Genomic DNA, 23,789 nt, shown 5'->3' on the forward strand with positions numbered 1-23,789 from the left:
GTACGTCCAAGCATGTTTCGCATCAAATCATAAATCCCTTATTGTAATCAAACTATATCGTGGCAACGCTTTGCACTGGTGAAGAAGACAAAGCAATGGACACCAATAGTGTGACATGATCACTTTTTCCAAGCGGTGCTCAAGCTTGTATAATTACGAGATTAAATCTTGGCAGTTGGAAAAATATATAAGATCTAGGGTATAATTCCCAGAGAAGATGTTCTTGTTGGTTCTGTTACAAACTGTTCAAGAAATGCATCTCTTGTAGTTTTAAGATTAATGCTGGCAGGGTGGGTTAGAGGTTTAGAAAAGGAAGGCACACTCCAATTAATCTCAGGAAAGTTAAAGTCACCTAAAAGCATGAGGTTGTCTCAACATTTCATTTACTTATTGATTTCTTGCTTATTTCCTAAAAATCCTAAGCCTAAAGCCTATTTTGGAACAGTAGCCAAGGCTACAAGGAGAATGCATTTCTTATACACGCTTTATTATTGCTGTATTGACATAATAGAAATTCAAACCCAAAATGGCTTTGTCCAGTTTTCATCCTGTTTGATATCCATTCCATATATACCATGCTAAAAGTTGGCATGGCTGCGCAGTGCGCAATAGATTGTATGTAAATGGTGTGAATTGCATTGCAAAAAAAGGTGGACTTCTCTAGCCAAGTTTCAAAAACTTCATGTGTTATTTGAGTTTTAACGCAATCATTGAGCTAACGAGAATCTCTGATAAATTTGTAGTTCTTCGTAGAGCTGTAAATCTTGATAGTGCCTAGCATTCACAGTACTGTCTATCCCATTTCCTTGGTTGAGAATGGATTGGCCAGTCTATTTTACAGAAAATTGGAGTACCGGTAGTTTAGTTTGACAAAAGCCCTGTGACGATTATTTCACCAGAGGGGTGGATGGCTTAAAACTTCTTTTATAAATCTCAGTAACTGTCATATTTTTTTCAGAAACTATATTTTTGTCATTTTTTATACAACAGTCTTAGTAAAATGGCAGGAAGAACCCCACAACGTTCAAATAATTCTGCAGCGCAAGGAAAAATATGTCAATTTAAACTTGTTTTGCTTGGAGAATCAGCAGTAGGCAAGAGTAGTTTGGTTTTGCGATTTGTAAAGGGACAATTTCATGAATACCAGGAATCCACAATTGGAGGTAGGCGATACATTGTCTTTTTATCACGTATTCACGTTTTTGATCAGTAAATTTTGTTAATTTTATCAGAATTACTGAAGAAAAACTAGCTAGGCCTAATGTAGTACTTCATTACAGTACTTTCTTCATTTCCTATTAATTTTTGTATAATATAGAATATTTCAGAATTGTGCAATTAGGCTGCTATTACATATGAGTATTTTATTATTTTAAGTTATATATATCTTACATTCATGGGTCTTTACTAATTTTCTGTTCTGTCATTAAAATTATCTGCCCGAACAGAGAACAGGAAATTTGAGAGTCTATTGTTATAATTTCATCATGCAATACAGCTTGATTGCATGTTATGTCAATTACATACTTATGATTTTGAAGAATAGTTTCATCTTTTTGGCTCAATCGTCATGTGATAAAATCACTTATAAATATAATTGTCTAGTTTGCAAATGATTGGACACCATTAAATAAGATTAGGCTATGAACTACCCACACACCATGATAGAACAAATTCAAGTATTTTAATCATGGCGGTGTGTGCTCATCAGAAAAAATTATCTTTATCAGAAAAAGTAAACATAATACTGTAAATAATGAATTTCTTCTACTTCTCTAAGTTTCAATCTATCACAAATATATACATTTTGTTGAGTTAAGGTATTTTCTATTTTAATCTCGCCCTATTAATGTGACCATTCACTACTAGCTTTACTTATAGAAATCTAATGAAAAGGATTCAATGTTGACCGTGAGCTGTAAGACAGCTACTTAGAGGCATCGACGAAAGAGAACATGATTCAGTGCTATTTTAACATAAAAGTTTTAATAAATTTCTGCGTTTAATCCCGCTTAAGTACCGGTACTACTTCAAAACTGGCATTCAAAAATGTAAAATTTTCTTGTTTAATCTTCAGAATATGTGCTTAGTTTAAAGATAAAAATAGTGCTAATTTACTGCTAATAGCAAAACATGGATAGTGGATAGGCTACTCAGCATAAGCACAATTTGTTATATAATACTGTATAAGTGTTATTTACAGAGGTGGGCATCCTTCCTCTCCTTCAAAAGTAGTGTGCTACCGCTACAGTATACCAAGAGAGCAGCCCTGCGTGCTACCAGTCGATGAGAAGTAATGCACTACAGCTAGCCTACTTGGAGCAAAAGTGGGAACAGGACATCTTGCCCCGGCCAGCCTGCTGCCTGACTTCTGATCACGGCCTTTCTATCGCCAGGACATCTCTCCACTAAACGACTTGATGCTGATTTCTCACTTATATATCTGATTAACGCTTTCTTATCATAGCATGCCCAATCGCCCATGGCTTGTTTGACTCAAACCTTGAACATTTATTGATCTATTTTAAGAAATAACAATAGACTTAAGATTAAAACTTCCAACTCCAATTTCACTTTACCAGTTGATTGCTGATGTTTTTAATATTGTAGCCTAATATTGATAAAAAATATTTAATATTGATCAAAAATATAAGCCACCTGCCAAAAATATAAGCCACAAAAATAATGAGAAATAAAAAGTTTACAATGTACGGTTTACAATCGAGTGAATATGGTGTGTCATTGTCAAGTTAGTGGTGTTAATATGGTGTTAGTTTCTTCAAAGGTTATTTTTATTGGTCATAACTTTTCAAAGTTCGAGTCAAACAAGCCATGAGCATGCTATGATAAGAAAGCATTAATCGAATTAGTAAGGAATTCGCATTGAGATGTCCTGGCGGCAGGCCGGTCATGACAGGATGTCTTGTACCCTGCTATGTTCTTGCAAAGCCTTTGTGGCAAGGTTGTCAGATGGTTTTTATATTTCTTGCACAATCATAACTAAAAGCTGGCCAAAAAGTAGCCCAATTCATTTACACTTTGAGACAAGTCCAAAAGTAGCCTAACATTTGAAAGTTTACACAAATTAAGTCAAAAACGAACTTTCTTGCTAGAAAGATAATTATCTATTTTGTGAAATTTGACTTGAAATATCACCAAACGAAGTCAACCACACCGCAACCTGTGACTGCTAATATTTTTCTGACTGGTAAAACTTTATGTTTATGTTACTTCATCTTGTGCGATTAAGCAACACAGAGAAGCATGGGACAGGAGTTCAAGCTGACGAAAGAATAATACCAGCACAAGGACATTATAACCTACAAAAAGTCAAAAACAATGAAATTTGTTTTTCTTGCTCAATCTGACCAGTTTAGCTTGGTCCCAATGAGGTCTGATTAAGCGGGGTTGATTGTAGCCTATTTGCAAAATAAGAACGATTAATAAACGCGACTTTTCTTGTAGGATTTTGCTTCGTTGCATTGTATTATACAAACAGCTACTTTATACCTGTACTTAAGTTTTTTCTTGTTTGAAAAAAAGAACAAGCGATCCCCACTGCTCTAATGTTTCTATCAAAATTCTCTAAAAACAATTCATTTTCTTCAACTTTAAATTGGAAATTAGCGGAAGTACGACCAAAGCAAATGTAGCACCTCTATACTACCACTACATTGGGAAAAGGTAGCTTTGCTACTGCAGCCACTACTCTAAAAAAATGTAGCTCTGCTACCAAAAAAGTAGCGCACTGGTAGCAGCGCTACAAAAACACTTTACTGCCCATCTCTGGTTATTTGTGTACAAATCAGTTTATTCTACTGTAAATATATCTAAACGCAGTTTTTTTATAATTAGTTTTTCTTGTTCAGCTGCTTTTTTAACCCAAACACTATGCCTGCAAGACAGCACTGTCAAGTTTGAGATATGGGACACAGCAGGCCAAGAGAGATACCACAGTCTTGCACCCATGTACTACAGAGGGGCACAAGCTGCCATTGTGGTGTATGATATCACTAATCAGGTAGTTAAATTTGGTTAATTTTTAATGAATATTTGCATTAGCCGCTCAGCATGTAGATAAAAATACCAACTCATCTTTTTATGTATGACAACGGATCTTAAGGAAAGGAGCACCAATTCCGTTCAAAAACAAACAAGTATACGCTACAGCATCGGAATGGCCCGTTTCGGCTAGTCCGATTCGGCTAGTTCCCTATTCGGCTACAGTTTTGAATTGTATTTTGTATTTTATTCCACAATATCGTTTCTTTTGCATTCCGACAAAGAAAAATAAATTGAAATGAAATTTAGCGCAAAATGTTTGAACTATTAAATTGAAATGTTTGCTCACATAAAATCTTTTTTAGTTGTCTTGAAATTATCGAAGCTTTAGATGAGTGGGGTTTAGACCTAACCCTAACCACTAACCAGGGGCAACAAACATGGTTATTACAAGTGGTGTTTCAAAGATAAAACACTTCGCGAAAGAGATTTAGATCATTTAAACCAGTGGTTCTTAACCTTTTTCCCCTTATTACCCATTTCTGTCCAGATCAAAGTCTCATTACCAAAATCTAATTTTATCTATCTTGCTATTTTGCCATGTTAAAAATATAGAAGAGCGTTATTCAACAAAAATAACATTTAACGCAAAGAATGACATCAATAGTGTCAGTGAGACATTTGCTCTTGTTTTTGTGTACAATCGATGCAATATTGGATGCGATTTTGGATACTGCACAACGCAAATCTGACTCCAGATCTAACAGCTTGTTTCCGGATTTTTATTTCAAAGCAACACTTCAAAATGCTGATTCACAGAGATAAGTAGAAGGGAACATAGTCACCAATGTTAGTGGTTTTTGCGCAACTTTTAGATATAGCCTACTTTCCCTATCATTCCCCAAGATTTTCCCAAGCTTTTATCTTCAGAAGAAGCCTTGAAAGATGACTCATGAATCATGTCTAAAAACCTTTCTTGGATATCTTCATCTTCTTCACTGGGAAAATTTTCTTAATAAAATAAAATATCACTGGTTGTTTTGAACGGACTCAAAACATCAAAAAAGGTGTAGGCTAAGTAATAAAGCAACTTACAGCTGTGACATTGTTTGTTACATCTATAATTCTAAATATTCTGGTTCAGCTGATTACCCACCTGCTATCCTGAAATTACCCACATGTGGGTAATTACCCATAGGTTAAGAACCACTGATTTAAACAGACTTAAAGAGTGCCGAAAGCAAAAAATAGCCTACGTTGCTCTTGCCTGCAAAACAGCAGCTGATTGCATGACTTTCTCATACGGTATGGAAATTTCAAAGTAGATGATAGAGTAACTTACGCTGCTGGAATAGTATTCACTGCAATATTAAGTAAACCAGCTAAATTAGACGCGCTATTTTCAACCAGGTCTTCCCGCTGTGAGATCAATTATGATTCAACAGAACGCATTGTTTTGTTCGCAATGTGTGAGAATTAAATTGAAAACCGATAAAAGAAAAGGTGTTTAACAGTTCTGCTGCTGGAAACGAGTTAGCTCATGCAATTGTGATGTAATTTAACGTCACATGACGTCACAATGCCCCAAAAATCCTAATGTGTTGCCAGTCTGGGGGCCTGACAGGTTGCTTTAATTTTAAACCAAAAAAAAACGATTTTTAACCTATTTCCCCGCCAAATTCTTAAAATTAAATAAAAGTCAAAACACCAATCTGTGTGAACAAAGCTCGAAATACAGCAATGACTTCGAGGTCTAGAAATTCTTAGACTGGGATCATGATGCCAGGCTACTAGTATATTGATCAATGCACATAGGTCATGTAAAAGAGCTTACTTTTTATGCAGCAAGGTAATTGAAATATTCTATTATTTTTTAAGGTTTAGACTAATTTACCTATTCATTTAGAGTCACTAGACTAGACTGCTTACTGGTACTAGCTAGAAGTCCTGTAGGCTATCTAACCCTAGTCGCTAAAAAAATCCAAGCAAGCATTTTCTTATGAATATATGCTATGACTATGGTATGATGTCAACAAAACTTTTGAATGTAATGTAAAGGCAAACCAAACGTGGTAGCCTATAGGTTTCATCGAAAGGAAATATGTTTGCAATCGCCTAGTTGGTTAAGTTAAACTTCGGTACGGTACAGTAGCCTAGCTACCGGCCAGCAAAAATTGTCATTTTTACATCGTTTCATCGTCGCCAGACGTTGAAATCGTGTAAAAAAGGAACTTTTGCTGACCAGGTATAAGTTGCAACTGAAAAATATTTACAAAAGCCATTCGATTTGTTCAAAGAACCGAATTAGCCTAACAGTTCGTATTTACATTGATTCAATGTTTGAATACGTTGAATCACTCGGCCTATCGTTTTTCTTTACATTGATTTCACGTCTGAACAGGTTGATTCAATGCAAAAAAAAAAACTGTTTTGCTGACTGGCGCGCTTGTAAATGCAATGGTCATTTCGACAATCAATTGCAACACCGATTTGCTCCAAAATTTCAAAGTGCGTTTCAATAGTTTGGCAACCCATTTTTTCATTACCATGGCAACCAGAGAAAGAGGAGAACTATTCTCACTTTTTCAAAACGCTGGCAGCTAAAGTGTTAATGGTCTTGGCCGCAGATATTGCCTGCAATAAAATAATGACGTCTCTTACCGCTATTATCACCTAGCTAACCTGATATCATTGTTTTATGCGACCGCTTAGGTTTGACATCGACTTCAACGATCATGGAATGTTACGTAATAAGAACGATGAAATCCTACACGCAAAAAAAATGATCTCTTGAAACAGCTCTTCCTGCTGTTTTGTCTCGTGAGCTTTGCATATTTCCCAACAAGTGCATAAAGTTTAGAATTGACAAGAAATCATTAAATTTGAAATGTAAGTCCGAATCACTGGAAATAAACGTATTTAAAACTTTTACTATTCGACGCCGTTTCAAACTCCGTAATCTACGTCAACAATAATTTTGCGGCAGTAAAAATGCGTTCATTTTGAAAACTGCCAAGCTGGAGACAATAGCTTGTCCCGTGTATAGGTTGAACCTGTCTTTTTGAGGTGAAATTCACTTGCGAACATCTCGACTTATACTCGAGTATATACGGTATTCGATAAAAGACTGTAAAGACTTTCGATAAAAAACAGAAGAGAAAACACTTTGCCGTTGTGTTGTTAACGCATTGAAGGTAGGTAAGTAATTAGCAAAACGTGCGATACGAGGTTAATAAAACCGATAGCGGGTTTTCACTCTGCTTGAAATCATGATTTTTGTGTTTTATTTCGATAACTTCACTGTCTTGATTGTTGTTATTCACTCGCATGAAAAGGAAATGAATCGGCTTGTTTTCCAACTGTTCCAATTATGAGCTAACAATATCAAAATTTTTACGACTAGGCGCACTGCATGCGTAAAACTAATCATTTCAAGCAACGGTTCTAACAAATTCGGTTTGCGACCTAGGTGTCAATATAAACAAGACACTAAGCTTAATCAAAGACTACTTTAATTGAGTAAAATAGCGTTATGGTTATGAGTATGACGTCATCACTTTTCTCGCCCCCTAAAGTTTTTTGAAAAGTCGGCGCCTATGATTGTGGAATAAAATACAAAACACAATTCAAAACTGTAGCCGAATAGGGAACTAGCCGAATCGGACTGTAGCCGAATAGGGAAATAGCCGAATCAGACTAGCCGAATAGTAGCAGACCCCTACACAGCATATCTTATATATACTGTGTACTTTTAGATGACATCTATTTTACTTGCATAAAGTTTCACAAAAATACGTGGGCGTTTTGCAGTCGAAGCAAGTTTTGATACTACTATATTTTGTTCTATATTGTACATACTTGCCAAGGGAAGTAGCACTGAGCAATTGAAATCAATGTTGAAATATGTTCGATAGATAAAGTCTTGAAAATATGTTAATGTCATTAATTTTGCTGGCCCCCTACTTTCTATTGTTACTATTTCAGTTTTTGCATCTCAGATTAAAGCGAATTCTCTTTGTGAGATATCTCACTATGATTAAAGTCTATACATTATTGTTGCAATATCAATGTAAAATAACTCGTGAATTTAACTATTTTTACATTGAATCAACATCTACAGACGTTGAATCAATGCAAAAAACGACTTACTGTGGAATAGATTTAAATCTAGTTGTGACCGTTCCATCAAGTGAAACAAGATATTAGTAATGGATTTGTGTTTGTATAAGTTATAACAAGCATTTGAATCTGAACTAAGCATCTAACGTAAATTTCTTTCCCATGGTTGATCAATTTGTATTTGAGGCAACACGTTTCCTCTGTTGAAGTGTGAAATATTCTGATACTATTACTACACTAGATCATGTGTCAACCTTTCTAAATATGTCCCGTTACCGATTTCCTTGTGGTAGGCATATTGCAATAGCGTGAAGTAGAGCATATTTGCCATATTACTTGCTTTACTAGTTCTGTGTATGGTAGCCTATCCTAGCTACTGTAACTAAACCGGTTCTTTCTACAGTGAGTTGACCTCACAGCCATTGAATTAATAAAAACAAAACACAGTTTGCTTGCTGAAATTGTACTGAACGACTAAAATTTAACTGAATATTTTATTGACTATATAATTGCTCACAGGGCAATTTTTGCTGTTAAGCTCTTGTTGGATGATAGCTTACATCACCCCCTTCTTTAGAAACCTATAAATTGGTTAAGATAAAAACTTATAAAAAAAAATTAACAAACTGCAAATGTAGACAGTAAACTCATGTTCAGCCGACTTTCTAAAAGTAATCTGTTCATCTTTAGTGCGTTCATCTTATATTAATGGTTAGCCCTTCGTTTCTGAATATGGCCATGGCCCTGTTCTTGACGGTTGACATAAAATTTGTCTTTTTTACTTTTCCGCTCATTAAACCCAAAAACTTTACCATCACCCATTAAAAATTTTTATATACCGTATATATATAACTTTGTTCTAATGAAGTCGATTGTTTTAGGACACATTTACTCGGGCACAAGAATGGGTAAAGGAGCTTCAACGTCAAGCCAGTCCAAGTATAGTAATTGCATTGGCCGGAAATAAATCAGATTTATCTAGCAAGCGAACAGTGGATCATGATGTAAGTACTAGCTGGAGAAAATCTGTGTACTGAATTACTGTATTCTAGAGTGAGTGTTGAATTACGGTAGTTGAAATTACCAGACATTGTTTTGTCTCCAATGTCAACTTTGTAAGTCAACTGTCTCTTTTACATTGGTTTAATGTCCGCAGACGTTGATTCAATGTAAAAATAGATTTTAGTAGCTGGGGTTGTTAAAACTTTTCACAGCTTGTTTTGAATTTATGCTATTTGGCAGCTCAACCAGTGCTTGTTATTTTTGTAACTTCAAACTCGGATGTGAAAATGAACATGACATTTCCAACTCCTGGGTTTTTTTTTCGCTGAGACTTTTCGGTCATTTGTCCGAAATGACTTCAAAAAATTCGGTCAGTTTTTATTTATTTCGGTCATTTTTTCTGATGAAAATATTTCCTTTCAAGTAGCTGATACAAACCAAAATTTGCACTTCCTGGCTAGCTACAACATTAAGTTTCGTTGAGAAACGTTGTCGTGTTTTGTCTCGAGAGGGACATTTTGACCGAATTGACTGTATATTTTTCGGACGTTTTGCTAAAAAATCGGTCAATGACCGAAAAAAAAAATTTTTTTCCAAGTGACTTTGCAACGTTGCTACAGGCCTTGAATTTTGTTTTAACCTGATGTTAATGATCTAAATTACTGCTAAAGTCTCATTAGTTACATAGTATTTGCTTGAAGCTCAGACTAAACATTGAATTAATGATATCAGTGACATATGTGTTTCTGGCAACGCATTTCTTACATCATAACTCCACATTTTGAAATATAATCTCATTTATATGGAGCTACCTGCACTAAGCAGTAAGATCAACAGTAGTGAATACCGGAATGGCCCGTTTCGGTGAGTCCGATCCCTATTTGGTGATTTTTTCAATTTTTTTTTTAAATATCGGGTACCGTAGCCTAATTATCATTGCCGTTTTAGGGTTAGGGGTTAGAGGTTAGGAACTCACCGAATCGGACTCACCGAATAGTAGCAGACCCAGTGAATACATATCATTTATTTTATTTTTTTATATTCAATATTCATGTATGTGCATTGTGCATGATATGTCCTTTATAGTTTGGACATGGGACGAAGTGAAAATACAAAAATGAGCAAACATTTTGTAAACGTGAATTATTTTTTGATATAAGAAGTTGGAAATAAATACCAGTGTTTTTGGAGAATTTAAACCAGGAATCAGAACGTTCCTTTTGTACTACTGTTGTAATGTATAGCCTGTATATTTGTTGATATATGTATATATTCCAAAAATACATTGCAGCAAATGCAAACAAAGCGCTCACTGCAGGTAGCAGAGCTAATAATTACAAAAAAACTAAACTGGCTACGTCATGCGCTAAGGATTTTATGCTAGATGCAATTATGTGCAGAACTATTTGAATAAGTGTTGCGCCTGATGATTGCACCTAGCATAAAACCTTGGGTAACGCATGACATGGGCAGTTTAGTTCTTTTGTAATCTGTATACACTATATAACTGCGGGCAGTGACTTGTTTTGTTTTTCGCGCAACGAGTTCAAGATGAACCACTACACCTTGCAGATTTTTTTTTTTCTTATAAAATGGAATTGTTACCAGACTCATCATTAGTGCATCATTGGCACCTGAAGTCGACAGTGACCTATTTTTGTGACCTTTTTTTTGCGCAACGTGACCTAATAGACAATTGTGACCTAATAGCCTTATCAGTGCAGTAGGTACTGTAAACTGGTATGATCACGGAGCTATAAACCCGTGTGGTGATTTTCCAATTTGTGGTCCCTAAAGAGGCCACAACATTGGTACTTTCACCAACCTTGCCAAAGTTTCTGTCAAACGCTGATTCGACCTTAAGGTCTCCTCAGTGCAGTAAATAGTACACTAGAGTACCTATTTATTCGTGTATAAATCGCATTTTGAGGTTGTGGGTAGACATTTGGTACATTCTGCGTCTGATACTCGAACTAATGCGGTATGTGGCACTGCAATTTTTTCTTCGCCACGAGAGAGCAAAGTTAACTTGATTGTGTGTTAGGGTACTGTGTGTTTGAATGAGTAGCATTCTAGCTGGCAACAGTTCCCTTTTTATATTGTTTCAACCTTGCCTGACCTTGTAACGATGTAAACAGAAAAACTGTTAATAGCTGGGACAGTTTTCATTTTATTTTCACCAAGCTGTGCCTTTGTAGGAAGCAGCAGCGTACGCAGAAGAAAATGGATTACTTTTTATGGAAACGTCAGCCAAGACCGCAATGAATGTCAACGATATATTTTCCGCTATCGGTAAGGCTTAAATGCAAAGCAAACATTAACTGGCTCAAAGTAGAATTTAAGTGACACGTTGTAAGTACGAAACACGGTCCAAGTTTGTTGTCAGTTAATATTATTATACATCCAATGCGGTGACATGTGACATTTTGTGCAGTCTTTCCTCTACTCGTCAGAATCAACAACTATCGCCATGGATTGCAGCGAATCGATAAAATGTCTATCAGACAAAGCATCTCACGCTTTGCTGTTAATTTCTGTGATTGTCTGTTTCTCACTCAATCGTCTTTTTTTGCAGCTGAGAAATTACCTAAGAACGATACTGCTGGTGCTGGGCCGAACCATCCAGGCACCGTACGGCCAGACAGCGATCCTCCTCAAAGTAAAGGTTGTGGTTGCAATTGAATGCTTTGAAAAAATATCATTTTCTATCTTTATCTGTCTGAAGAACTCTGCTCAATCGTGAAAAATACGTCGGCTTATTTATGTGAGGTTGATGAAGTAATAGGCCACAAAGAATTTTGAAATTCAATTTCCTTGGCTTTCTTAATTGTCGGAAAGGATAAGTGAACCATTTACTTTTTGAGGCTCGCTTCTTCCTTTCGATGAAGAGAAAAAGGTTCTTTTAACGGATGATAAGTTAATGTATATTGTTGTTTTCAAGAGAAAAAAGAAGTACGTTTTAAGGTTATAGAAATGTGTCTTCTCTTAAAGTTTGGTAACTTTCAGCGTAGGTTCTACCATTGGGGGCCAAAAGCGGTTATTTTCTTGATATGGCATTGAGTCGTGCAATTTGTGCATTTAATTTCAAGCTTATTAAGGAGTGAAAAACTCTTCGACAAACTCATGAGACGCGACTATCCGTAGCGCTGCACTCAGGCTGATAACGGTAGGAAAAGTCCCTCACATTTAATTAAGAGCTTGTGTTCTACTTTTATTCAAGTGAAAGATTTGGTCGTACTTTCTTACCCAGCCAGCAATCAGTCGTTTTTTTACATTGGTTCAACGTCTGCAAATGTTGCAAAAATGCAAAAGGGGCTGCTTTGTTGAGTGGGTATTGCGTCTCTTACCATTTAACAACAATACATCACAACTGAAGGGGCCCAACTAAACTTTAATAATTTCCATCATAGCGAAACAGCAAACACCGACGTTGATGCAACGTAAAATGACAAATTTCTCAACGTAATTCTTTACTAGGTTACGTAGTTTTTCTCAAATAACCAATGATTTGTCACATGCAGTGAATCACCACATAGTGGCACTATTGATTATACTTTTTGCTGTAACATTTGTTTGGTTTTGAAGTTTGTTCTGGTTTTGAAGATTTGGTGACTAATGAAGAAAGGCACTAAGAAAAGAACACTAAATTGTATGCCAACATAGGCGTCGAAATAGGGTGGGCAGGGTGGGCGACGCCCACCCTGTCGTGAAACGAGGGTGGGCAAAATATGTTTCGCCCACCCTGTTTTCTTGACACTTATGAAGTGTTCGTTACAATTATTTCCGTTTTTCTCTTAAACACTGGATTATTCAACCAACTACAGCGCACTAGTTTTACGCCATGTCTCTCGCTAAGTATCCGACAGAACAAAGCAATTCCGCAACAACGCTGCGTGGAAAAAAAGGCGTACTCACTGCATTGTTGTTGTTACGGCAACTGCCACAGCTGGCAATTCCTGGTGAGAGAAAGCCACGTTTGATCTTTTCTCTGAATGGTCTCACTTTCGTTACGTCACAATCAAACTTCAATTCCCCGGTCAGCGTAAGGGAATGTGAATATGACATCATAATGAACATGACAATAACATAACCGATACAAACTAAAGACGTACTTAAACAATCGCTTTTACAAATCAAAATGCGGCAAATCCGAAGGCGCCACTTTAAAGATAACAGGTCACGGAGTCACGAGCTTTTTAGGTCGCAAAGGATTTTAACATAAAAGAAGTTTGTTTAGTTTAGCAGCGCTCATAAGATCGCAAGGTGCAAGAAAGAAAACATCCAACCTATTAAAGCTTAATTGCTGCAGCGACGCTAAACGCAGTCTTTGTGAGAAAGACTCGCCACACTCTTCGAAATTACCGTCGGCAATTGTAAGGACCACAAGATTACAAGAAAAAAATAATTTTCTTAGACTACACCAGACTAGGATGTTGATTCAATCTTACTATTGCTGGATGTTTTATTTGGGTTACTTCCTACTTCACCGGCGCTTAGACACGTGCCCAGCTGGGAGAATCTTTTATAGAAATATCACCCTATTTGCATTGATTTAACTCCAGTAGATGTCAAATTATTGTAAGCATCTACTTCTTGTTGCGCCTTGCTTTCCGTTATCTCTTTCAGCTGATACAGCATCTGATGATACCGATACTGACTAGTTCATCAAATAGACTTTGTGTTGCTCGCAGTGTCCCAATTGTGACGAAATTATGTTGGCTTATAAGCTTACGTAAATCGAGGCAATCTTCTCGCAGGGAGCTCATGATATGTTACCTGTACCTGGTTGAGCAATTAACGTTATTTTATGATAATTCAACGTCGCTAGATGTCGAATTAATATAAAACAAACGTAAATTTCTTACTGGGCATTGTTGTTACGCAATATAACCCGCCGGGAAAATTAAATCTATTTGTGCTAACTCGAACGTTGAATCAACCCAAAATTAACTTACTTTTCCTCTCCCCGAGAGTTTTTTAACGTGAATTACCGTAACAGCGTGCGTATCGCGTTGCTCGCTTTATCACTAATTTTGGTATTATTACATCCCAACAAATCAAACAATGCGTTCGTGATAGACTACTCTAGTATAGTTTTCGCTTCTTGTTTTCCATGTTTTAGTACAATCTTTTCCTACTAAATGTTCACAGCAATTGCCGAGGCAATATCAACTTTTGCCGTTTGGCCTCGCCAACGTTTTTGCTGAAGTAAAAATATGCTAATTTCGAAGACTGAACCATTGCGAATTTGCAAACGTATACAAAACACATCAATAAAATCTGTTAGAAAACTCTCGCCCACCCAGAATTCCTCTCTTCTAAGAAAAAATCGACGCCTATGTATGCCAAAATTGGAATCTATGCTTATTTTGAATCTCTGTTCTTGGCTGTTACAAAATGTTGAAAACGATATCAGCTTTAATAAAACAAATAACGAGCCCAAAATTTAGATGCAACATTATGTTCAGCAAACGTTTCAAAACCGTTTTTATGATATTTATCTTCAGTTTTTCGGAACGTTCACTGAATGTGAGTTTAGTATTTATATAGTCGGCACTCATTTTGATCGGGCTTTTCAGCCATTTTGCTTCTAAGATATTAGATTTCGTTTATTGCCTTTCTTGATGATATGGGGTATCTTAATGTCTACTTATCAGCAAGAAAAGGACATGAACGCGTGGTAAAAAAATATTCAAAACTAGTGCACGCACGAGTAACCAACCCGGTGGCACAGGGTTAAAGTGTTCACGCAGCAGTAGGGTTTAGTTCGACACCAGACAGAGTCATTGCCAAACGTAAAGCAGCTAGTTGGCCAAAATTGGCACCGCTCTATGGTTAGCAGGCAAGCCGCTAAACAGTATTCGTTTTGTTATCTACCGACACATGAAAATACCCAAATACAAGCACCCAGTGTTTTAGATGTTTCGTTTCTATTGTGGTCAAATATCTGGTTGTATGAATGCCAAACGAGAATCTTTATCACCTGTTTCAAAGCTTCTTGTTAAAGTTAGTCTTGGTTGCTGACGAGACATTGGAAATAAAATGACCAGTATCAGTAGTCATGTAGTAACTTGCTGTCTAACATTTTGTGGTAACTTGGTTAGTGTACTGTATAAGATGACCACAAATTTCCATATGTAGTGCATGTTTGCAACCAACTTATGACACTTGTGATTACAGACCAACTATGTTGATTTCATTGCCTGATTTTCAATCTGAATTTTATACGTTTAAGTAAACAAAACTGAACTTTCGATTTGTCGTATTCAGCTTGCAAAAGTGGTATTTTTTATATTGATTCAGCGTCTGTAGTCGCTGAATCATTGTAAAAACATCTATTTCCCTTGCGTTCTTACTCCTTTCCAAAAATCCTTCTCTACAATTCGAGTTTTGAACAGAATCGAAATGATGATTGTTCTCTAGTGATGTACGGCACCGACCACCTTTCACTTCTATAAATCTTTTTCTTTGATTTTGTGACGCGCAACGTTTATATTGCGTTATTACATAACAGAGGTTTTTATGCGCTGTCCCGAGCCCTGGCCGGTGTTAATCTGGCGACAAGTTACAGCTGCAAAAGTTAGTCTGACAAGCTTTTTTCTTTTTTGATGTACAAAAATATTTCTTGGCAAATTAAAGTTTTCAGTATATTATTATTATTCACATTGTCATATTGGAAACTTTGTAAAACTGTTTGGTTTTTGATTTTTTTGATTATCACGTTACATTGCTGTAATAAAATGTATACTTGATGTTCCGCCGGAGACCCTTTTGTCAATTCAGTGCCATAACCAGATCAATTTTATAGGGAGGGCAAGGCTTTTTCAAGGATGGGCACGTTTTAGTGACATCACAAACGAAGGCGATAAAATTGCTGTACATTTTAAGACGAAGGATTTACTTTCTTGTCGATGGAACAGGGTTGTGAAATGGGGCGAAAAATAGACGATTACGACCATAGGCGCCGACTTTTCAAAAAACCTTGGGGGGCGAGAAAGGTGATGACGTCATAACGAGAACGCTATTTTACTCAAATTAAAATAGCTTTTGATTAAGCTTACTGTCTTGTTTATATTGACACCTAGATCGCAAACCGAATTTATTAGAATCGCTGCTGAAACGATTAGTTTTACTTTTACGCATGCAGTATGCCTAGTCGCAAAAATTTTGATATTGTTAGCTCATAATTGGAACAGTTGGAAAACAGGCCGATTCATTTCCTTTTCGTGCGAGTGAATAACGATCAAGACAGTGAAGCTATCGAAATAATACGCAAAAAAATCATAATCTCAAGCGGAGTGGAAACCCGCTATCAGTTTTATTACCTCGTTTCGCTCGTTTTGCTAATTACTTACCTTCAAAGCGTTAACAACGGCGAAGTGTTTTCTCTTTTGTTTTTTATCGAAAGTCTTAATAAGTTAGTCTTTTATTGAATGACCGTATATACTCGAGATGTTAGCAAGTGATTTTTACCTCAAAGATAGGTTGGTTCAACTTATACACGGGACAAGCTGTTGTCTCCAGCTCTGCAGTTTACAAAATGAACGCATTTTTGCTGCAGAAAAATCATTGCCGACGTAGATTACGGAGTGAAAGGCCGAAGTAAAAGTTTTGAATACCTGTATTGGCAGTGGTTCAAACTTAATTTTCATATTCAATGATTTCTTGTCAATTCTAAACTTTATGCACTTGTTGAGCATTGAGCAATATATGCAAAGCTCACGAGACAAAACAGCAGAAAGAGCTGTTTGAAAAGATCAATTTTTTTATTATTGCGTGTAGGATATACAGTAATTGTTCTTATTACGTAACATTCCATGATCGTTGAAGTCGATGTCTAACCTTAGCGACCGCATAAAACAATGATGTCAGGTTGGCTAGGTGATAATAGCGGTAAGAGACGACGTTAATGCAGGCAATATCTGCGACCAAGACCATAAAACACCTTTTCTTTTATCGGTTTTCGATTTAATTCTCACACATTGTGAACAAAAAAATGCCTTCTGTTAAATCATAATTGATCTCACAGCGGGAAGACCTGGTTGAAAATAGCGTGTCTAATTGAGCTGGTTTACTTGATATTGCCCTGAATAGTTACGTGACTATTCCAGCAGCATAAGTTCCTCTAAGATCTACTTTGAAATGTCCTCCAAGTATGTTAATGCCAATACTTAGATGAACCATCGAATGGTAGTGTCGGAAGCTATTCGACTTATACACTGGAGAAAGAAATATCACCGATTTTCAGCTCAAAAGTAGGGGTTCGACCTATACTCGAGTACTATAGGCTACTACACGGTAGCGCAGGAGTGTATATTGATGAGTGTATGGCAATGAATGAGATGTATATATTTTCACAATATTTACATCAATACAGTGTTTATTGAAGCAAAACACGGATGACAGTTTTGAAAAATGCATTTTTTCTTTAAGCTGTATTCACGTAATTGTTCGACGTTCGTTGCGTCGATGTTTCAACTCGATAAAGTTTACTAAAATCGATTTCATATTTGAAGTCACCAAAAATCCAACGGACGTTTGGATAACTCGTGAAATAAGAATAAACATGCAACCTCGCATTTGCTTTTTCGCTACCACGCGTTTTGACTTTGAAGTTGCTCCTCACGCGCGGGAAGATAAGCAGTGTGTGACTGTGAGCGTGTCTGCCGTGCGCATCTCAGTAGTAATTCACGTTCCAGAGAAAGCCATGCGATCAGCTGCTGTTTTGCGGGCGAGAGCAACGTAGGCTGTTTTTCGCTTTCGGCATTCTTTAAGTCCGATTAAATGATCAAAATCTCTTTCGTATAGTATTTTATCTTTGAAACACCACTTGTAATAGCGATTTTTGTTGCCCCTCAATCATAAATTCACGGGGGGCGCCGCCCCCCGGCCCCCCCGGAAGTCGGCGCGTATGATTACGACTCCTTGGTTAATAACTGGCGACTCCAGACACGCTAAAATCCCTCGAGTCCACAGCCCTGTTTTGAAAGGCTTTTTTGGACTGGTCATGCGCAGAATAGCCAGCACAAAATTTCGAAATGAGTAGCCACGGGGAGGTTTTGGGACGCCTCCCCCAGAAACGTTTGAAAAAATGCCTTGAAAGTGCGAATTCTCCGAGTAATTTTAGCCTAGTTTAATACAGTAGCACTTGAATAACTCGTCACCCTAGGGGGAATAGAAAAAGTGACGACTTACGCGAACTGACGACCAATGCAAACAGCTAAATTTTGCCATTGTTTCACGTCGCATTAATTTCATGGTGCTGCGTTTGGTATTTTTGACTGCGTTTTGCTTGCAAGTGTCTTGTCAACCAAGTAGTCATGCATTTTTGATAGTGAGCTTGCGAATTCACCACTGTCTTCTTGGCATAACATATAGTGTTGGAGCTTTCCAACCATCTGCAAAGCTTCTTTTGTAGATGGAGGTGGCACAGGCTCTTCTTCCTCTTGAACCACGCATGTCCTAAACAGCGCTTCTCTTATCGGCAACAGAGCACGTGCGCGCACACCCGCAATCGACCAGACCAACATACTCCACGCATGTGCGTCTGGCCCGATAGAGTGTGTGCGTGCACACGTCTTAGCGCAGTAATTTCTTCTCGAAAGAGTCTGTAAATGCCACGTCAGCATTTGGGTGAATGACAACTTAGACAAATTTTACGTCCCAGGGGAAGCAAAACAGTGACGACATAATCGAATTGACGAATTATGCGATGACCGCTTAACCGAACTTGATTGTGTACAAAAGATAGGCTTTCTGCCTGGACCTGGCAATCATTGACGACTTAGGAAACCTGACGAGTTTTCCGAAGACGAGTTATCCAAGTTCTACTGTAGTAAAGGTCCCATACTCAGATACTGAGCTTTGGGGAATGAGAAGATTGTTTGTTTACCTTAGATAAGGTTTTCATTATACTAAGCCTTCGGCTCTAAGGAGAGTAGGGTGGCCAGTTCCTTTCTCTCGACCGCCTTTACTTCGGCAACTACGCCCTCCCAATATATTACACCCTGGGTAGAGGTGAGCGGTGTTTTTCAACAACCAGCTGAAGCCGGGAGTCGAACCAGGTTTGCAATAGTGAAACCCTGTTAAATAATGTTGTAACTGGAGGCTATTTTGACGCAGGGCCGGTTTCCGAGATTGGCAGAGTGAAGTGTTGTTGCTGGGGAATTATTCTATCCCTTAGGTGCCGCTGAATTAAAAGCAGTCCTTAGAATGCGTTGCTCAAGCGCACACCCCGAGAGTCGATCCAGTGCCTCTTGATCTTGACGTCTCTTCGTTCCCTAAGTCACGAGCTAACCAACTGATCTATGGAAAGATGGTTTATGTTTATAAAACCTAAACAGCTGTAAGGATAAATAGACTGGACTAGGCCTATTAATGGTGAGGACCTTTGAGAGAATTATTTAGGCCCGGTACCAATGAGATCCTTGGGCCCGAAATCCAGACGCTTTGAAGATAAACGAATTGTAGGCCTATATTCAAAAATACCCCAGTAAACATTGATTGTTGGGGCAACATTGGCAAGAAGTTGGCCGCAACATTGGCAAGATGCAGACGCCAACGTTGGCAAGATGTTTTATGCACCATTTGGATGCATCTGGCCAGCGTTGGCGTCTGCATCTTGCCACCGTTGGCTTCTGCATCTTGCCAACATTGGATTATGCATCTTGCCAACGCTGGCTTCTGCATCTTGCCAACGTTGGCTTCTGCATCTTGCCAACGTTGGAAAAATGTTTTATGCACCATTTGGATGCATCTGGCCAGCGTTGGCGTCTGCATCTTGCCAACGCTGGCTTCTGCATCTAGCCAACGTTGGCTTCTGCATCTTGCCAACATTGGCTTCTGCATCTTGCCAACGTTGGCAAAATGTTTTATGCACCATTTGGATGCATCTGGCCAGCGTTGGCGTCTGCATCTTGCCACCGTTGGCGTCTGCATCTAGCCAACGTCGACTTCTGCATCTAGCCAACGTTGGCTTCTGTATCTTGCCAACGTTGGAAAAATGTTTTATGCACCATTTTGCTTCATCTTGCCAACGTTGGCATCTGTATCTGGCCAACGTTGGCAAGATGGCTTGTGCACCATTTTGCTTCATCTGGCGCCTAAATTCTGGTTGACTTTTATGCACCATGACGCTGCTTCATCTGACTTGTTGACTATTGTGATGCCCGCGCTTTGACCAAGGTTGGCCATGCGAAGCAAGCTGGTGCATAAAACATCTGAACAGCATTGGCATCTACATTTGCCAAACGTCTCTGTACCTAAACCTCGCTCATCACCAAAAGTTTATTGTTGAACCTAGCTAATCCTTGGGCGAAAGAACAGCAGCAACACGGATTTATAAGCAACACTACTCCCTTTGTGACAAAACAAAGTAACAGCCGAGCTTCGTATATTTTCACATTTATTAGAAACAAGCCACATCAAATCGTATTGATAGATGGAGATTCATTGCACATCAGCAGCTTTTTCTTGTGTATCTTTATCATTCTGAATTCCTGCGAATGAAACAAAAATATTTAATTCAAGAGGGCTGTTTACAACAGTGTAGGATTTTGATCAGTTGTCGTCCAGGATAATACGAAGTTAATTGACAATCTGCAATATCAATGTAATATCCCTCTCTCCAACGTGCGTGACAAAAAACTTATCATTCGATTCTGCGCCACGCAGAGCGATAATCAAGTTCCAATACATTCTAATTGCGTGTACAGTAGTTATTCAACAACTAAAGCAACACATTCGCTGTTGTCTTTCAAACATATAACAAGCTCACCAAAAGTTAGTTTTTGCCGTTTTCGGCCACCTTGCCTGTCCTTCCAATTTCGAAATCACTCTGAAACTCTTCATCAATTTGCTGCACGGCAGCAGCTTTGTCGTGCGCCATCACCATGTCTAATCATGAAAGTAAAAAAATAAGTTTTAAATCAATATATAAATGCCGACATAGCCTACTAACCACGGTAGGCACTTTAACATTACCCACTGGTCGAAGAGGTACGCAATCATGCGTGACATGTTCAATCAATATTTGTGTTTTAGTCACAATTTCGACTTGTTAAAGTGGCTACCATTAACATCCTTCTTGCACTCAGTTCAGTTGCAGAAGAAAAAATAGTATTAGCAGAGGGTGGGAATCGAACCCACGAAATCGAAATTACTATACTCCTCTGCCCTAACCATTAGGCAACGGTGGTTGTGGTGAAGCATTCAGTTAAATTTCTTTGTATCAAAATTTTTGATCAGAATATCACGTCACGAGTCACATGACTGAAATCAGCTGAATCGCGAATGAACATGTCACGCATGATTGCGTACCTCTTCGACCAGTGGGTAATGTTAAAGTGCCTACCACTAACCACCATGTTCGTTGTTCACATCAATGCGAGTACACCACTAAAACATTTTCATACATTACTCAATACTCTTCACAATTACATCATACATTAATCAAAAGAGCAAAATGGCATAGTTATGACATAATCATTTAGTCGTAGTAGAAACATTTATCCGTACTCACCAAGAACAACTTTTTTCAGATTCTTTTTTAAACAATCAAACGAGTGCTTAGACTTCACGATGTTTTTTTTTTCTTTCTTTGTTCTCGACATGACTTGAACTGTGTTGTGTTCGATAATAATAGTTGGCGTAAGTCCACTGATACAATCGCTTGCATTTTTGCCAACAACTTGACTTAAATTTGTCACCTACAAAATGTAAATCGAATGTAATGACAGGGGTTTCATCCATCATATTAAAAAGCTTCAGCACTTGTTACAGACATTTTCGACTGTTACAAATGACAGCCAACGTTTAAAGTTTATTTTGGGATTCCAGTCGTCTGTTGTGTTGCGTATGTAGGTCGCAGTGTAGGCTACTGTAGGCTATGTTGTCGCAATGGGCGCAAAATAAATCATGTTATTATTATTATTATTCAGCTGACGGCAATAAAAGCTACATTTGCAAATACTCTACAACCATCACAGACCTATCCACACGACATAAAAATACGAACACATTCAAGCAGTCAGGCAAACACTGCCGGAGCAGCAAAATCAAAGATTGAGCAAAACTCTACACATGTTGTTGGACATCACAAGCTCTGCTACTTTGCTGATATGTTCTTAGCACTCATCTAGGAGCACTGGCACTAAATTTGTCACGAGAATATTTCATATGAAAGTTTTCCATTGGTCATTGAGTTTTATAACTTTCTCTAAATTGAGTTTTATAACTTTCTTTAAATTGTGTAAACGTAGCCTAGTGACAAAAACGACTTTACACAATTATTTCAGGTTCAATGAATAAAAGACATTCACTTACCAGGTTTTCATAAACATTGTCGTAAGTCATTCCTATAGTTTCATTTTGATCATTTCTAAAACTCCTTCCAGCCATAATATCTCAATTGAATTCGATTTTTTTATATTTTCGATGCAAGAAGCGAAAATTCCTCTTAGCGCTGTTCACATAAGCATTGTGCTTTCGGCTCTCCACGTAATTGTGTATTGCGCACAACCGCCATGCTTGAACAGTCGAAGTGAATCGAGTGACGTCATAATCCCTTTAGCAAAGGATTAAGTCATGGCCTTTGTCTTCTTTCATCAAAAAAAAACAAGTTCTGCTAAATTGCATCTCCTCACGTTGATATAACACATCGCCGCATTCTAAAGCTTTGTTGCCTATTTCCCTTCAACGCGTCATATTGCCCAGTCAAAGTTTAAGTAGTGACGTCATAATGGAGTTTTCACAACAATTATTGTGCCTGCAGCATTGCTCTATGCACCGCGGGAGAAGAAAAAACGATTCGCCGGATTGTTGAAAGTAAAAGTAGCGATCGTTTTGTGAAATCTCGCTTCAAGAAATTGAGGAGAGATTTCGACGCAACATGACTGCTCCTGAAGCTGGGAATTGCCCACCAGTAGCGGTGTCAGGGGAGTTCAGGGGGTACTTTTGAACTCGGGCCCTGGATAATTTTAGGAGCCCGTAACTTCTTCAAGGTGTCCGGAAAAACAAACAAACTACCGCGTATATTTAGATGTTTAGAGGCCCAAAGATCTCATTGGTACCGGGCCCAAATTATCTTCTCACTGGCCTGGTCTGTAGCAAATGAAGGTGTACATTTGCATAAATTGAAAGAAAATTTTAGAATAGTTGTTCAATTGGCACAACGTTGGCAACATTTCTAACCGATGTTTGCTCACACAAACATATTTTTTAAACCAAACCGCATAAAAAAGGTTTGTAGGCTATTGATATTTTTAAAAATGGAAATAAGTAATACAAAGTGAAGTGTTTGTCCTTTAAATTTGATAGGATAATAAATAAAAAATGCAATTGTTGGCAATATTGATAAAATAGGCTATTGGAAGTTTGCTGATCACACTATACTGTGTAATGTATTTTGACTAAACACATGAAAAAGCCATGTAGACTAATAGCCTATTTTCAAAAAATGCAACAAGTGAAGCTGAAATGAAGTGTCAAAAGTCCTTTTGGATCGGAAAAATTGTTGGCAAATTGCCAGCCTTGTGCTAACACATCCAGCAAATAGCAAACGTTGCACTTGTTCATTTTGTGCAAACGTGTAAAGGAAAATTTAAACTGTTTCGGTATATCAAGCACGTTATAACGTTCGCGTTTTGTCGCTTCTAGCTTTTTATGGA

General features: G+C 37.8%; 1 protein-coding gene across 1 annotated transcript; it reads left to right on the top strand.

The window, feature by feature from the left end:
* The first annotated feature begins 962 nt into the window (after positions 1-962).
* On the top strand, positions 963-15,880 carry LOC145771773 (ras-related protein Rab-5C-like). Its single transcript, XM_082583508.1, has 5 exons — positions 963-1,163; positions 3,870-4,021; positions 9,003-9,125; positions 11,322-11,415; positions 11,699-15,880. The coding sequence occupies exons 1-5, from the start codon at positions 1,001-1,003 to the stop codon at positions 11,803-11,805; spliced, it is 639 nt and encodes a 212-aa protein (XP_082439634.1). The 5' UTR covers positions 963-1,000; the 3' UTR covers positions 11,806-15,880.
* The last annotated feature ends 7,909 nt before the right edge of the window (positions 15,881-23,789 follow it).

Source organism: Aplidium turbinatum, chromosome 1 (assembly GCF_918807975.1).
Source record: "Aplidium turbinatum chromosome 1, kaAplTurb1.1, whole genome shotgun sequence".
NCBI classification, from domain to species: Eukaryota; Metazoa; Chordata; class Ascidiacea; order Aplousobranchia; family Polyclinidae; genus Aplidium; species Aplidium turbinatum.